The sequence below is a fragment of the Lolium rigidum genome, chromosome 1 (genome assembly GCF_022539505.1).
Source record: "Lolium rigidum isolate FL_2022 chromosome 1, APGP_CSIRO_Lrig_0.1, whole genome shotgun sequence".
Classification (NCBI taxonomy): Eukaryota; Viridiplantae; Streptophyta; class Magnoliopsida; order Poales; family Poaceae; genus Lolium; species Lolium rigidum.
The window spans coordinates 120,500,194-120,517,984 of NC_061508.1; the positions used below are offsets into that span (position 1 = coordinate 120,500,194).

Consider the following 17,791-nt stretch of genomic DNA (forward strand, 5'->3'; position numbering starts at 1 on the left):
ACCTATTATGTGTGTTGGGGACACAAGAGACTTCTTGCTTTGTGGTTGCTGTGTTGCATGAGAGGGATATCTTTGACCTCTTCCTCCCTGAGTTCGATAAACCTTGGGTATCCACTTAAGGGAAACTTGCTCGCTGTTCTACAAACCTCTCGCTCTTGGAGACCCAACACTGTCTACAAGAATAGAAGCTCCCGTAGACATCAAGCACTTTTACGGCGCCGTTGCGGGGAGGAAAGGTAAAAAGGCACTCATACTCCGGTTCCGGGTAACAGTACTTTTCTGGCGCCATTGTGTTTGTGCTCGAAGATATTTCCTTTAGATCCCGCAATTGCATCTTTTTGTTTCTTGTTTACACTAGTTTGGCATAATGGACAACAATGAGCTTCTTATTCTATTTTCTGATTTAAAATATGGATTGTTTGATGCGAAAATTAAAAAACCTATGAAATCTTATTTGCATGCTTGGTAGTAATATTAGTATGAACGCTTTGAACACCATTGTTGATAATGATATAGAAAGTTCTAAGCTTGGGGAAGCTGGTTTTCATGATCTTTTTAGTCCCCCAAGCATTGAGGAGAAAATTTTCTTTGATGATACTTTGCCTCCTATTTCTGATGATTATAATGATAGTGGTGTTTTGGTGCCACTTACTGCGGAGAGCAAATTTTGTTGTGATTATACTATGCCTCCTACACTTGATGAGAATAATAATGATAGCTACTTTGTTGAATTTGCTCCCACTACAACTAATAAAATTGATTATGCCTATGTGGAGAGTAATAATTTTATGCATGAGACTCATGATAAGAATGATTTATGTGCTAGTTATATTGTTGAGTTTGCTCATGATGCTACTGAAAGTTATTATGAGAGAGGAAAATATGGTTGTAGAAATTTTCATGTTACTAAAATGCCTCTCTATGTGCTGAAATTTTTGAAGCTACACTTGTTTTATCTTCCTATGCTTGTTACTTTGCTCTTCATGAACTTGTTTATTTACAAGATTCCTATGCATAGGAAGCATGTTAGACTTAAATGTGTTTTGAATTTGCCTCTTGATGCTCTCTTTTGCTTCAAATACTATTTCTTGCGAGTGCATCATTAAAACTGCTGAGCCCATCTTAACGGCTAAAAAGAAAGAACTTCTTGGGAGATAATCCATGTGTTATTTTGCTACAGTACTTTGTTTTATATTTGTGTCTTGGAAGTTGTTTACTACTGTAGCAACCTCTCCTTATCTTAGTTTTGTGTTTTGTTGTGCCAAGTAAAGTCTTTGATAGTAAAGTAAGTACTAGATTTGGATTACTGCGCAGAAACAGATTTCTTTGCTGTCACGAATCTGGGTCTAATTCTCTGTAGGTAACTCAGAAAATTATGCCAATTTACGTGAGTGATCCTCGGATATGTACGCAACTTTCATTCAATTTGAGCATTTTCGTTTGAGCAAGTCTGGTGGCCTAATAAAATCCATCTTTACGGACTGTTCTGTTTTGACAGATTCTGCCTTTTATTTCGCATTGCCTCTTTTGCTATGTTGGATGAATTTCTTTGATCCATTAATGTCCAAGTAGCTTTATGAAATGTCCAGAAGTGTTAAGAATGATTGTGTCACCTCTGAACATGTTAATTTTTATTGTCCACTAACCCTCTAATGAGTTGTTTCGAGTTTGGTGTGGAGGAAGTTTTGAAGGGTCAAGAGAGGAGGATGATATACTACGATCAAGAAGAGTGAAAAGTCTAAACTTGGGGATGCCCCGGTGGTTCATCCCTGCATATATCAAGAAGACTCAAGCGTCTAAGCTTGGGGATGCCCAAGGCATCCCCTTCTTCATCGATAAATTATCAGGTTCCTTCTCTTGAAACTATATTTTTATTCGGTCACATCTTATGTGCTTTACTTGGAGCGTCTGTGTGCTTTTGTTTTTGTTTTTGTTTGAATAAATTGGATTACATCATGCTTGTGTGGGAGAGAGAGACACGCTCCGCTTGTTCATATGAACACATGTGTTCTTAGCTCATAATATTCATGGCGAAGTTTCTTCTTCGTTAAATTGTTATATGGTTGGAATTGGAAAATGATACATGTAGTAATTGCTATAAATGTCTTGGGTAATGTGATACTTGGCAATTGTTGTGCTCATGTTTAAGCTCTTGCATCATATGCTTTGCACCCATTAATGAAGAAATACATAGAGCATGCTAAAATTTGGTTTGCATATTTGGTTTCTCTAAAGTCTAGATAATTTCTAGTATTGAGTTTGAACAACAAGGAAGACGGTGTAGAGTCTTATAATGTTTTCAATATGTCTTTTATGTGAGTTTTGCTGCACCGGTTCATCCTTGTGTTTGTTTCAAATAAGCCTTGCTAGCCTAAACCTTGTATCGAGAGGGAATACTTCTCATGCATCCAAAATCCTTGAGCCAACCACTATGCCATTTGTGTCCACCATACCTACCTACTACATGGTATTTCTCCGCCATTCCAAAGTAAATTGCTTGAGTGCTACCTTTAAATTTCCATCATTCGCCTTTGCAATATATAGCTCATGGGACAAAATAGCTTAAAAACTATTGTGGTATTGAATATGTACTTATGCACTTTATCTCTTATTAAGTTGCTTGTTGTGCGATAACCATGTTCCTGGGGACGCCATCTACTCTTTGTTGAATATCATGTGAGTTGCTATGCATGTTCGTCTTGTCACGAAGTAAGGGCGGTTTTCACAATCAAATGGTTTGAGTATGCATACTCGTTAGAGAAGAACATTGGGCCGCTAACTAAAGCCATGAATCATGGTGGAGTTTCGGTTTGGACATAAAACCTCAATCTCTTATGAGAATATTAACCGTTGTTGAATGCTTAAGCATTAAAAGAGGAGTCCATTATCTCGTTGTCTATGTTGTCCCGGTATGGGTGTCTAAGTTGAAGAATGATCAAAAGCGAGAAATCCAATGCGAACTTTCTCCTTAGACCCTTGTACAGGCGGCATAGAGGTACCCCTTTGTGACACTTGGTTGAAACATATGTTATGCAATGATGATCAGTGTTAACCCAAGCTAATTAGGACAAGGTGTGGGCACTATTAGTATACTATGCATGAGGCTTGCAACTTGTAAGATATAATTTACATGATACATATGCTTTATTACTACCATTGACAAAATTGTTTCATGTTTTCAAAATCAAAGCTCTAGCACAAATATAGCAATCGATGCTTTTCCTCTATGGAGGACCATTCTTTTACTTTCATTGTTGAGTCGGTTCACCTATTTCTCTCCATCTCAAGAAGCAAACACTTGTGTGAACTGTGCATTGATTATTACATATTTGCATATTGCATTTGTTATATTGCTTTGCATTGACAATTATCCATGAGATATACATGTTACAAGTTGAAAGCAACCGCTGAAACTTAATCTTCTTCGATGATCGGCAAAACCAAAAAAGAAAACGCTGCTCGACCGGCGGAGCAAAAAGAAAACCAATCTACAGATTGGAAAAAAAAAGACTCGAAGGCAGCGGATCAACGGATCGGCGGACGAACCCTCATACGGGTTGCGCGGCCCCCGGAGTAGGCCATGGAAAGACCTCCCCGGGGCGGCGCGGCGCGGAAGCTGTGTGGCGGCTAGGTCAAGAACTTGCGGCTGATACCATGTAGAACGATAGAGAGGGAGAGAGATATGCGGAATATGATGGATGTTGTATTGCACCTCATGGGCGAGTATATATAGAGTACAAGACTTGGAAGCTAAGAAACCTCCTAGGGAGAATATGGAAACAATCCTAATACAATCCCCTGTAATCTATAACTACCAAATATACTCTAACAAGGCTGTAGAAAAAGATACTCGATGAAAACATTTGCCTCGAAGATTTTTCTCCTCGCAAAAAGAGGAAAAAGAAAGAGACGACGAAGCTTCCTTCCAGCAGCAAAATCGAGTTGGATTTCTTTTCTTTTTTTCCCCCTTCTTTCCAACAATTTCGCCGCGGGCTGGGGCTGGGGCTGGGGTTGGACAGCAACCGGAAGGGAGACCGCACGCGCGCGCTGCCGGCGGCCGGCCCCAATCCCAATCGGCGGCGAGGACGAGGCCGCGGATGCGCCATCTTCTCCGCCTCCGCCTCCCGCTGCCACCGCTCCGGCTCCGCCCAAACCCAACTACCACCAAATCCTTCTTCCCCTTGTCCTCCTCTTCTTGGTCAAGCACGCGCACCAGCCCCACCAACCACCACCACCACAAGCAGCAGATGTCGCCGTCCTCCTCCTCCGCGGCCGCGGTCGCCGAGGGCTCCGCCGCGCGCCGCTTCTGGATCGCCGCCGCCACGCGGGAGGCCGCCTTCGCCGCCTACACGCCCTTCCTCGTCGCCCTCGCCGCGGGCTCCCTCCCGCTCGACTCCTTCCGCCACTACCTCGCGCAGGACACCCACTTCCTCCACGCCTTCGCGCGCGCGTAAGCCCTTCGATCTCGCCCGCCTTTTTCCGATCACCTTGGTCCTTGGATCTGATCCGTTCCGTCTTATATCAGCTACGAGATGGCCGAGGAGTGCGCCGACGACGACGATGACAAGGCCAACATCACCGCCCTTCGACAGGCCGTACTACGCGAGCTCAACCTCCACTCCTCCGTACTCCAGGTCCTGCGAACTCCCAAACCCATTCTCCATTACCCCCATAATTGATTTCCTCGCCATTGATTTGGATTTACCTCTGCTATGGATCGACCCGATCTGGCCTGACCAGTGTGATGCATACTTGTACTAACGTTGACAGGAACCAATCTGTTCATGATAGTAGCCAGATTTCAAGCACAAGTGCAGACATGTTGTAGTCTCTCTTTGGTAATTTACACAGTAGTAACAAAACTGCGCCTGCATTTCAACCATGCGATCTTTTGATATCGTGGTATTGGCTTTGATTAGTTAAACCATACACGCATTTCGGTGGAGTATGCAGTTCGAGACCCTACATTGACAAACAAAATGCACATCATGCACCATTTAGTTTTAGTTTTAGGTTGTGGCACAGAGATAAATCACAATTTTACTGCATGCTGTCTGCTGCAATTATGCATATAGTAGCCCTTAGGACCAGATTTCTCTGCCGTATACTAACTATTATAACTACATTTTCTTCCCTACCAAGGATCTTCGTTTTAATCCCTACTATTGTTTTCACTGCTCATTCAGTTGCCTTGGCATTTGCAGGAGTGGGGAGTTGATCCTACAAAAGAGATCCCTCCAAACCCAGCAACAACCAAGTACACCAATTTCTTACTTGCAACTGCAGCTGGAAAAGTCGATGGTGGGAAAGGTTCTGATAAAATGGTCACGCCATTCGAGAAGACAAAAATTGCTGCATACACTGTTGGGGCCATGACTCCGTGCATGAGGCTTTATGCATATCTGGGCAAGGAACTCGGCTTTCTCCTGAAACAAGATGAAAATCACCCATACAAGAAATGGATCAACACATATGCGGCAACTGATTTTGAGGTATGGAACAGGGGTATCCATTTATATATTGATCCTACTTCTGCATGTAATACTGGTCCGCTATAAGCAAACTAGTGTATGCGCTAAAAATAGTTTCTCGTATCCCCCTTCATTGCAGGGTAATGCACTTCGAATAGAAGAGTTGCTTGACAAGCTAAGTGTCTCGTTAACTGGCGAGGAGCTTGAGATTCTTGGGAAGCTCTACCAACAAGCTATGAGACTGGAAGTTGCCTTTTTTTCCGCTCAGCTCCTAGACGGACCTATTGTAGCTCCACTTACAAGATATCGTGATCCCAAAGACAAGCTTGTCATCTTTTCTGATTTTGACTTGACATGCACTGTTGTTGATTCATCTGCCATTCTGGCAGAGATAGCGATTTTGTCACACCAAAAGGCTAGTCAGAGTGGTTCCGATAATCTCGTTAACCGTACAAAATCAGCAGACCTCAGAAATTCATGGAATATGCTATCTAATCAGTACACAGAAGAGCACGAGCAATGCATTGAAAGATTACTTCCTCCAGAAGAAGGTGTGCATAATGCTTCCTCTGTCTTAATAATTTTTCTTTTTTGTGATTTTACCAATAATGAATAAGCCATGTTTGCAATAATCAACTGATGATTGAGTGTTTTTTGTTTGATTCCAGCGAAGTCACTAGACTATGATCAACTTTACAAAGGTTTGGAAGTGCTATCAGAATTTGAGAGACAAGCAAACTCCAGGGTTATTGATTCTGGTGTCCTGAGTGGAATGAACTTAGATGACATCAGAAAAGCTGGGGAGCGGCTTATTCTGCAAGATGGTTGTCGGAATTTCTTTCAGAAAATTGGAGAGACAAGGGAGAACCTCAATTTAGATATCCATATTCTTTCCTATTGCTGGTGTGCAGAGCTTATCAGATCAGCCTTTTCGTCAGGTAAGGTTGAAAACCCTTGGCCAGTTTATTTTTGTTTTTCTTGATGATGATGGTCACTACAAGATTACAACTGCAAGCTTACAATCAATTTCTCGATTTCATCCTCACTGCATTTTTATATTATCAGTATGACCTTGTGACCGACTATCTTTTGTGTTGCCCCTTTTAGACAGCAGTAGGAATTGCTTTAGGGCCGCTGTTTACCATGACTATACCCTCTCCCGAAATAACTTGCTCAACTTTTTCGAGATACGGATACCGTACCAAGACATTGAGCAGCTTATTTTGGGACGGAGGGACTACTATTTTTTCAGTACCATAGTTTTTTGTTGTTGGTCTTTTTAGTTTTTAGGTTGACCTTTATGTGATGGCCGAATAAGGATCAACCAATATTTGACAAAACTTGGGTATCAGCATTTTTATGTTATCAGTATGACCTTGTGACCGACTATTTTTAGGTTATATTTCTTTAGGACGAAATATGACGTTCATTAAGCAACCTAATGAAGTATAGAATACTGATATAGTAACGGATACTACAAAAATTTAGCATCTGGAATCTGCTGTGGGTTGATAGTTATAGTAGGGAAATGGTTGGTGTTCTAATGATATTTATTCTACAATGCTTTCTTACCAATAACTCATATTTTATATTGAGATGAAGAACCTGAACTGTTATGATTATTTTTTGTGCTCTCATGCAGTTGGTTGTCTGGACGGATTAAACCTACATTCCAACGAGTTTGTCTTCGAGGGATCTGTTTCAACTGGTCAAATCAACAGAAAAATAGAGTCTCCATTAGACAAAGTTGAGAAGTTCAAGAGCATCAAAAGTGACCTGGACAGTACAACACCATCATTGTCTGTTTATATTGGGGACTCTGTTGGAGATTTGCTCTGCTTGTTGGAAGCAGATATTGGTATTGTTGTTGGATCAAGCACAACCTTGCGAAGAGTGGGCAAACAGTTTGGTGTTTCTTTTGTTCCATTGCTCCCTGGTTTGATAGAGAAGCAAAGGCAGCTCGGGAAGCAAGAGGCGTCCGTCTTCAAGGCGCGGTCTGGAGTTCTTTATACAGTTTCTAGCTGGTCAGAGGTGCAGGCTTTCATTCTGGGAAATGATTTCAGCTGATTGTTGCTGGCTGCCCTTATCACTCTCTTTTTTTTCCCGTTCGCAAACAAGACCGGTACCAGCTCATGCACATGAGACGCAAATCCCCGATGTGGCCATTTTAAGAAAGCCACATGCCAATCCACCTCCTATATGAACCTGTATTTTGCAATGGTTTTGTTTGTATGATCAATGTGTCATTGATCACACTCTGAGTTGTCTTTCCATCTGGGACCATTTCTTATAATTTTGGGAGTGGTTCCTGTCCTGGCATTGCAGCAGAACAGAGTGATATACTGCCCCGAGGTGTAGCTGTAGAGAATTTTTTTTTGGCAATGAAATTTGAGATTGCTATAGGCTTCTTTGTTTGGTACTCCCATGTTATCCTGTGACTGATCATGTGCTAGTAGTAATAAGACGACTGGAGATGGTATTTTTAATATATATAAAAATCATGAATAAGGAAATATATTTGCCTGACTATTATTAGCTGATAGGTTGAATCACAAGGAAAGATACTCTGCTTACTCAGCAGTTTTATTGTGCACGCACGGGTACTACACTACTACTGCATGTACTACTATGAATGATCATGTGCTAGTAATAAGGCGATTGGAGAATGAAAGCATCATTAAGATATGAAAATCGTTTTTCTTGCAAAACAAGATATAAAATTCATGCATAGGATCGATATAGGCAAGATAATACAGCATATTTGCTTGACTATTATTGGCTGATGGGTCGAATCAAAAGGACAGATACTCTGCTTACTCAGCAGTTTTATTGTGCACGCACGGTTACTACTAGCCAGCTAGCTAGCTGCATATACGCAAGCATATTGTAAACTAGGGAAAAACATAGTAGTCCAGATAATGGATCATGGCATCGCGGCGGCGGCGGCGGCGGCGGCGGCGTCCATGGCGAGGATGGTGGAGAGGTTGAGCGGGTGCATGTAGTCCGGCGAGCCGGCCATGAACTGGCTGACGATGATGCGGTTGGCCCTCTCGGTGGGGTGGAAGTTGTCCCAGAAGGCGTAGAGGGAGCGGTCCGGGCAGATGCTGGAAAACGCGGTGCACAGCCCCACGCCGTTGTACGGGCCCTGGCCGCAGCACGCCACCTTGGAGGTGATGAAGCCGTACGCCGCCGGGGCCGAGATGAAGTCCATGTGCATGCGGTAGGCGTTGACGGCGATGAACACGTCGGAGCCGTACTGGGCGTTGAGCTCCCTGGTCATCCGCACCAGCTGCGGATTGTAGAGCGCCGCCGCGCGCTGGAGCTCGATGTCGCACTCCCCGTTGGCGCTCCGCGTGGCGAGCTCCGCCGGCGCGCAGCCGATGGGGCCGGAGCCCGTGACGAGGACGCGGCGGGCGCCGAGGCCGTGGAGCTGCTGGAGGATGGACCTGTACTCGGAGATGAGGTAGCTGACGTAGTCCGGGAGCGCGAACTCGCGCGACCGCGCGGAGAAGGGCAGCAGGTAGTAGTTGTTGACGAAGTCGTTGCCGCCGAGCGTGATGAGCACCAGCGCGCTCTGCACCAGCCGCCGCGTCGCCTCCTCGCCGATCAGCCGCCGCACCCTGTTCTGGTACTGCTCGAAGTAGCGCAGCTGCTTCTCCATCCGGATGATGTTCACCTGCATATATGCAATGTGTTCGTTCTCGTTTCTTGATTCCAGGCATCATATATTGAAGAAGTTCTAATAGCTTGCTTACAAACTGGATGCCGGTGTCGTTGAGGATGCCGACGCCGGCGGATGCGAAGTTGGCGCCCACGAGGAGCTTGCGGCCGTCGAGGTGGGGGCTGAGGTAGGGGAGCACGGGCTCGGCGCCGAGGTGCTCGCTGATGATGTCGGGGACGTTGAGGCCGTTGGAGAAGCGGCCGGTGGCGCGGTGGGTCGGGTGGTCGATGCCGTAGGGCGGCGAGTCGGCGCGCGCCGTGGTGACCAGGTAGTTGTTGTTGCCGCTGTCCACCAGAGAGTCGCCGAACACGAAGAAGGGGCGAGGAGTGGTCGCCGTCGCCGCCGTTGCTGCTGCTAAGACGGCCATCGCCATGACGAGGAGGACGGCAAGCGCAGCCATAGCGCGTATCCTAGCTAGCTTACCTTCGCTCGATCGCTGGCTACCAGTTGCTCAGACTGCAACTTGAAGCTCGATGCTCTGAATGAACTGCATGGTCTAGGGTGGCCGTATTTATAGCCCGTGCGCAGCGTGCATCTCTGCTGATCCGCCGGCCACCTCGAGTAGCTTTCATGGCGCCTTTTCGAGGACGCTCGAGAGGGACTCTTTCGGTTTTGAACTTCTGTACCTACTACTGTACACATGTCATTTCAGAGTATCCGAGTCTGTGAGATGTGATGTTAACAATTGAAACTGACCTCTACTCTTATACTGACAATGACCTTAATTTCGTTGAGATGAAAATGACCTTATGTTGGTAGCCGTATCTTTGTGTGTAGTATCGTCTATAAGCTCCTGGGCGAGCGTCACCCTCAGACTCTCAGCGCAATATCCACTGTCTGGCAGTTCCATGCCTGAAGCGCGACTTCGAGTCTCTGGCTGATACAAGCCCATTTCAATCAGAGATCAGCATATGCATGATTATCACTATCAAAAGCAGAGATCACCATGCATGACCACTCTATGTATCTGAGTACATTTGGGTACGCATGATGGAATATCTAGTCTTACTGTTATTTTGTTGAAGCTGGCACAAGAGACCAACCGCAATTGCTGTGCCTTTCCATTTGGTTTATTTCCACCCACGTCAGTAAACTGGAAGTAAAATGTTAAGAAAGGATAGATGTTCATGTCTACGTGTTATTATACACTTTTGTGCACGTTGAATTGTGCTAGGGGTGCTAGGTGTAATTGCAGGCCCATCTGAATACAGTAGGTGTTGTCCTTGTGTAACAAACCAGCACCGCCTTTTTCAGGCCATTCAATCGTATTCCCGCACTCCCCTTCTCCAACCCTTCATGGCTGCCTGAGCCACTGCCCACCCCAGCATACCATAGATAGATAGATACACCGGCTCAAGCAAATCGGTGAATAACTGCATGCATACATACCACCGCACCAATCATCCATGCAATCACTTCCCTCGTCCCTGCCTCTGCACGATCTCCCCTCTGAACTATGTAGGTGTTCCTCTTCCTCGTGGCCACGCCGCCGCAGCACAGGTCACTCTCCCTGCCTCCAGTATCACATCCTCACCCGTACCCAATCCTCTGGACACAGATTAAGCCAATCCTCTTCAGCAACGCATCCGGTTACTGCTAGTGCTAGCTATGTCATTCTATGGTGCTTCAGTGTGGAAATCAAATCAGGAGATATGCATTGACAGTTTGACACTATGATAATAGTACCCAAAGTCAGATTTGTGCATTGACAATTTGACAATAGTACCCGAATTCAGATTTGTAACAGCAACACACGAGGTTAAACTTGCGACAATAGTACATAGGTTCACAGGTTTTTCTTCCATGTCCAATTTCAGAGACAGATGTACAGTAGATAAAATTAACTTTGCCACCATCAGTTTAGTCAACATAGATCTGCAGACAAATTTGGGTACATAACGGCTCAAATCAAAGAAACCTCAAATTGCTCCGATTTTACGCAAGCTAGGCAGCTGGCAAAAGCTCAATGTTGTCATGATGAATTATTCACTTTGATGTCCAGTTCCGTCAGCATTGTAGCTAGCTCTCCCTTGCGATGAAGCTTCACGGTATCTACAGAACAAGGACAATACCGTGTGAACACCAAAATATTACACCCTCCATTCTGAATTATACGATGTTTTAGATATTTCAGTGTGGAATACAAATGGACTGAAATGAGTGAATAAACACTGAAATGCGTCTAGATACATACGACACTGAAATGAGGGAACATCTTATAATTTGGAACGGAGAGAGTATTCTTTTCTCTAAGAGTGAAATTTCAAGCACAATGCATTGCTCGTTGAGGAAATATGTTGTCCTGGCATTTACAGTACGCAAGGTATGCAAGATGAAGCTCACACAGGAGATTAGAGATACTAATTGTCAGTGACACATCTTGTGATACAGATAGCCAGAAAAAAAAACACTAAATGTAATCTTGATGAGCTAGTAACAGAGCACAAATTCACAATTACCTAGTTTATCTCATTTTACCATGGTCTTAATAAATTCGAAGTGTTAACAGTTAACAGGATATTCAACTGCGGCTGAATCAATTGCAAGTTTGCAACAACAATGGAGAAAAGAAGCCATTTCTTGTTTTACATGACACATTAATAGCTTAGGAGCTCAGGAAGATATTATATGAAGTTAGCATGCACAATGTACTCAGAACTTTTTACATAGGCACACAGATCAGTATTCAGCTGCACAGAGAACGCGCATAAGTACCTGTGCAGCCACCAATGTGCTTTCCACCTGAAACATACAAAAAACAAATACTCAGAAATCTGCACGGCATGCAACATGTGAATCCAAATGACAGTATGATATTCCTAGTTAATTTGGGGGAAATCATAAAGTATTTATGCTACTAAGGTGATGGACAAAGGAGAAAAACACAAGGTCCCAAAAAACATTTGACGTACCGATGAAAACATTAGGAACAGTGGACTGTCCAGTCAACCTCTCTAACACCTTTTGCAGTTGTGGTCCCTGAGCACCTGAAAGGACAAGAGTTGTCAGTTCCACAACATTGACAACCGAAACCATTTCCTTCTAAAATATACACAATGCATTTCCTGGTGGTAGATGACTAGAAGCAATTTAGAAGCCCTTCAAGGGTTGCAACTTCACAAAGTGAGTGATGATTTGTGCGAATTCCAATTTGTTAACATGAGCTACAAAGCTTGAACTACCAAAATAATGAAAGGGTCAAAACTATTTGAAGACCCTCACATATATGGGCACATATTGTGTCTACTAGAACTGAAATAAAAATATACATATTTAAGCTGCTGTTTGACTGCTGGGTGCATGTCCTTTAACTTAGAACTCTGGAGAAGTAGCATCCATATGTGTATTTTGAAAGGCAAGGTGACCTTATTTTTTAGGCAAGGTGACTTCGGAAAGGCAGCCCGATGATAGTTCAAAGTAGAATCCAGTTTTTTGACCACAATAAGCAGAGTAAAGGTGGAAATAATGGCAGGAACTCAAACATGGGGTATAGCTCCAGGCATGTGTCAGGTTTATAATTTATTTCAACGAAACCTATAAGCAATCCTCGATTCCTCTTAAAGGAAGACCAACAGAACATAGCAGGAGCATAACATAGCAAACTTCAAATAAATTGGACAGCAAAAACATACATCCATCTAAAATCCCCAAATTGTTAGTTCAATTGAGTAGCATTGCCCACACAGTATAATCAGACGACACAAATGGTCCATACAACCTAGGATACTGATTCACTCATATTCTAGCAAGAATCCATACAAGATTCCCCAATAGCAATAGCCAATAGGTACAGAGACGGGTAGAGGAAGAAGAGGAACGAACCGAGATGGTCGAGCTCGATGACATGGGGCTCCACGCCGAGCCGCTTGAAGAGACCCTTGACCTCCATGGAATACCTGACAAGGTGTCGTGTAGGCACCGGCACAGATGACAAAAGGAATCAACCAGTCGCTCGCGTGAATTAGTCGCATAAAACAAATCGTGGGACGAATTGGCAGCGGGTGAGGTTCTTACGAGCACCACGACTTGGAGTAGATGACGATGGGGTTGTCGGCGAGCGTCTTCTTGACGGACTCCTCCATCCGCGAGCCGAAGGAGGAGTCCGGCGAGGAAGAGGAGGCCCTGGCGGCGACGGCCCTGGCGCGGCGCGCGGCGAGGGCGAGGCGCGGGGTGGCTATGGACGGGCGCGACCAGGGGAGGCCGAGGCTCGCCGCGGGGAGGCGGCAGAGGGTGGGGCACGGCGGCGGCATTTGCGGCGGTGGGACGACGCAACCCGAACCCGATGGGCGATGGCGATTTCGAGCCTCCTCTCCTCCTCGCCCCTCGCTTCACCACCACGATTTCTTTTCTTTTCTGCGTGATGAGAACTGAGAAGCAAGGGACGCGATCCCAAGACAGAGGCCCGATAAACATTGTCGAATCATGATAAGCCCAGTAAGAGTGGCTACCGGCCCAGTATAGAATGTGCTGATAGCCCGGTCCGGCCGAATGGCCGACGCCTTCCACCCTTATCCAAAAAAAAATCTAGCACATAGCTGGCCCAAATACATGTTGCATTTCGGCCCGCATCGCGTTTCACGGATGGGGTTAAACCCATCGCGACCCGCGAAGTACGCATATAAGCGGGGTTCACAGTTTGGATGCGGCACCCCGCATCCATTTTCTCCTCTTCTTCCTCTTGCCGCCAGCGCCACCCCGCGTCGCGTTGCCGACGCCTCCATCCGCCAACATCGAATCGTCGCCGCCAGTCGCCTCCTCTCCTTCCCCTCTACCACCTCCCCCGATGGGGGCACCCCATTCGGCACGTGACGGCCGCACGAATGAGTCACCGGGTCAGCGAGCGCCGGAGACGCTCGCCGAGCGTGCCACACGCATCTTCGAGAAAGTGCGCCAACGTGGCACACTCTCCCCTCGCAACCCGCGCTCCTCCATGTGGGTTGGCCTCCTTCCGAGAGTCGTGGATGTAGTGATGAATCTTGTTTCAAATTCTGGCACCAAAATCATAAGAAATCAAGTTTAGGCTTCAAGGTTGGGGATTTATTCTGCCGCTTCACTTTCTGACATGAAAACGCACGATGCAGTTAACCCAATCCGAGCAGGTTTAGGGTTCCGGATGGGGTATCTGCTAGAGATGCTCCTAGGGGAAACTCTTTCATATCAAACGAACACCACATTTGGGACACCAAAAGTGGTTGAATCGATCCGCAGTGACTCGTAGATAGGCATGCGGTCTGTGTCCGTTTGCGGGTGGAAGTGCACTCAACAGTGGCCACAACAAAAAAAAGAGGCCGTGATTTTTTAAAATAATTTACATTAACTAGCCCCCAAAAGTTCACATTTCTTATAAAATTAAAAAGGAAAAAACATATAGATAATGCCGACACGGAGATGGTGCTGCCGCTAGGTCCTAGGCCTCCTCACTGAGGTCAATGGAGGCCACACATTAGGCATCGAGCATAGCCTCAGGGGCTAGTCCCATCTGGAGCAAATGTCGTTAAAAACTTCGAGTACATGTTCAAGTGATAAACACTTAACGCACATTAACTCGTCCTTTACTCCCGTCGGGAGTGTATGCACCCAATACAATTTTAACCCGTTAACTTCAGGTAATCCAACATCCAAACAACGCATCTAAAGGTATAAACGATGCCCCCCATAGGGGGCTTCACAGCGCTTCTTGCTTCTCAGCCGTCGGATCTTGTCAGCAGCTGTCAGGCAGTGGATCTCATCCGTTCATTCTTGGCAGCAACGCGTCTCCTGGTTGGCTGCGTGGGCGTTGGTCCACCTCACTAGAGAAAGCCATGCAACGGTGCTGGTCTACCCGCCTGTGGCTGCACGTGGGTCTCAAATTTGGCTGGGTCCGCTCGTCAGTCGTTGGGTGTTTTTTCATTTGGTTGCACATCGCTTCAGACCGTGGAAAATATCTTCTCCCTGCGGCCCCCCAATCCCCAATCCCCTAACGTAGTGGACCAAGACCAATCCCCACCCCTCCCGTGCTGCTCTCTCCTCCAATCCCCTCCCGCTGCTCCTCCCCAATCCCCTACCTCCACTCCATCTCCGGCGAGAAGTGGTGGCCGCCGGTTGGAACAACATCGGCAGTACGGACGTTCACGGGCAGAGCACGACCAGAGGAGGCGGGCCAGAGCACGGCCGACCAACAGCGGGGATCAAGGATCCGACAACGGTGAAGCACAGGTTGGTTGGCGGCCTGCCCCAGATCTTTATTGAAAACCTGCAGGTTTCTCCCCACTCTATCCCTCTCTCTGTGTGTGTGTGAAATATACATGGATTCATCTTTGCTAGATCCATTATCCTGTTACAAGATATGAACTGGCCAGGTTTTTAACTATGGATGCATCCAGATCTGAAGGAATGCGTTGTTTTTTTCTTGTGCTCTATTGATGTAAATGAGCACTTCTCGTGTTGATTGTTTGCATTTTTTCATTCAATTTTTTGTTGTTGGAATTGATCCAGGTCCAAACGAGATTGCTGGGAGATGAGGTAGACGTCTCGGGAAGCCATGAAGAACTTGGTTCAGTTTGGTTCTGGGTGGTCTCCTTCTCGGCTGGTAGTTCTTCTCATTGGTGGTGTACGAATACACATCAATAATATTGGAAAGGGAGGATGATACAGTCACAAGCAGGGATTTGGGACAATTAATTGTAAGTGCAGATACCTATGTAATATCTATATTTTCTGCAGTTCGATATTTTTCTTTGACATTTTAACCGCAATAGGACTGCTAACATAATTTATTGATACACCAAATTTATGAAGGTGAAGAAACCTTCAGACATTGCTAATTAATGGAGTGAAATTGGCAGGGAAAAGATTTGGGGAAGCTAATTGTAAATGCATCTACCTACGCGATATCTATGTTTTTCTCTGTACAATTTTATGATATTTTGAGCAGAAGCAAACTGCTAAAAAAATTGATTGATGGTATGAATTTTTGACATATTAAGTCAACATTTAGATACCTGCTACTTTTAGATATTCTAAGTTAACATGGAGTTTATATTTCAGTAGCATGTGGGGAACCGCTACTGTTATCTTACCGAGTCGGCCTTCTTCGTTCCCCCTCTCTCTCACACACAGCTCGCATCTGATCAAGACACAGGTAATCTTCTACCCTTCTTCTTTTTATTCATCTTCAGGTCAGGAATTAGATTAGTTAATGCTCATGAATAGGGTTCACCAGTTTCTTGAATAGGGTTGGAACAGGAGGACATGAGGGAACTGATGAGGACATCCCATCTATTGATACAACCGCTGTACCTACAGCCACACAAATTCAAGGACCGATCACTCGAGATCGTGCCAAACAACTTAACTATCAGGTACTTTCGTTCCTTGGAACTATTCCTCACATACATGAGAATATGATGCTGCCTAAATCAGATGTGTTTGTTACTCTTAGGAATGATGGACCTAGCATGGATGAGAGGGACACGCATTGGAGCATGATCACACATGGAGGAGATGGCAGCAAACATATGAGGATTGAAGAAGACGCTGCGAGTGGAGATTTCAGAACTTTGAAGCCACCATAATTGGAGATGAAGATATGGACGAAATATAGAGTTCTCCACTTCATAATTTCGTCCACATGAGTTCATGGTGCTGCGACACCTTTAGTTTTGGGCCAGACCCATGTAATTTTCGCAGGATTTAAGTCAGCCACTTTTTAGAGTCCGTATTGAAGGGGGAAAGGCCTTCTAGGGTTTGGTATAGTATCTTTGTTGTTGTGGATCGGTTTTCTAAGATGGCACACTTTATTCCATGTCATAAGACTGATGATGCTACACATGTTGCTGATTTGTTCTTTCGCGAAATTGTGCGTTTACATGGTGTGCCAAATACTATTGTTTCTGATCGTGATACTAAATTTCTTAGCCACTTTTGGAGATATTTATGGGCTAAGTTGGGGACTAAATTGCTGTTTAGTACTACATGTCATCCCCAAACTGATGGACAAACTGAACTAGTAAATAGAACTTTGTCTACTATGCTGCGCGCTGTTTTAAAGAAGAACTTAAAATTGTGGGAAGAGTGTTTGCCTCATATTGAATTTGCTTACAATCGTTCGCTGCATTCTACCACTAAGATGTGCCCTTTTGAGATTGTGTATGGTTTTGTTCCATGTGCACCTATTGATTTATTGCCTTTACCATCTTCGGTGCAAAATGATTTCGATGCTACACAACGTGCTGAATTGATATTCAAATTGCATGAGACTACTAAAGACAACATAGAACGCATGAATGCTAAGTATAAAATTGCTGGGGATAGAGGAAGAAAGCATGTTGTGTTTGATGTTGGTGATCTTGTTTGGTTGCATTTGCGCAAAGATCGTTTTCCCGCATTGTGCAAGTCTAAGTTAATGCCTCGTGCCGCCGGTCCTTTTAAGGTGTTAGAGAAAATAAATGATAATGCATATAAACTTGAGCTTCTCGCGACTGGGTCCGGTTAGTCCTACATTTAACATTGCAGATTTGAAGCCTTACTTTGGTGAAGAAGATGAGATCGCGTCGAGGACGACTTCAATTCAAGAAGGGGAGCATGATGAGGACATCCCATCTCACTACAAGAAAAGTTC

General features: G+C 45.0%; 3 protein-coding genes across 3 annotated transcripts; 1 reads left to right on the forward strand and 2 right to left on the reverse strand.

Annotated features, from left to right (window-relative positions):
• The first annotated feature begins 4,097 nt into the window (after positions 1-4,097).
• Positions 4,098-7,984, forward strand: LOC124651038 (bifunctional TH2 protein, mitochondrial-like). Its single transcript, XM_047190192.1, has 6 exons — positions 4,098-4,450; positions 4,526-4,634; positions 5,205-5,492; positions 5,611-6,022; positions 6,140-6,409; positions 7,114-7,984. The coding sequence occupies exons 1-6, from the start codon at positions 4,098-4,100 to the stop codon at positions 7,536-7,538; spliced, it is 1,857 nt and encodes a 618-aa protein (XP_047046148.1). The 3' UTR covers positions 7,539-7,984.
• A 410-nt stretch (positions 7,985-8,394) lies between these two features.
• Positions 8,395-9,598, reverse strand: LOC124651050 (GDSL esterase/lipase LTL1-like). The gene is made up of 2 exons (XM_047190200.1): positions 9,227-9,598; positions 8,395-9,147 (listed from the first exon to the last, which is right to left on the reverse strand). The coding sequence occupies exons 1-2, from the start codon at positions 9,590-9,592 to the stop codon at positions 8,395-8,397; spliced, it is 1,119 nt and encodes a 372-aa protein (XP_047046156.1). The 5' UTR covers positions 9,593-9,598.
• A 1,368-nt stretch (positions 9,599-10,966) lies between these two features.
• Positions 10,967-13,457, reverse strand: LOC124681290 (monothiol glutaredoxin-S10-like). Its single transcript, XM_047216225.1, has 5 exons — positions 13,207-13,457; positions 13,015-13,088; positions 12,105-12,179; positions 11,908-11,934; positions 10,967-11,244 (listed from the first exon to the last, which is right to left on the reverse strand). The coding sequence occupies exons 1-5, from the start codon at positions 13,440-13,442 to the stop codon at positions 11,165-11,167; spliced, it is 492 nt and encodes a 163-aa protein (XP_047072181.1). The 5' UTR covers positions 13,443-13,457; the 3' UTR covers positions 10,967-11,164.
• Between the last annotated feature and the right edge of the window lie 4,334 nt (positions 13,458-17,791).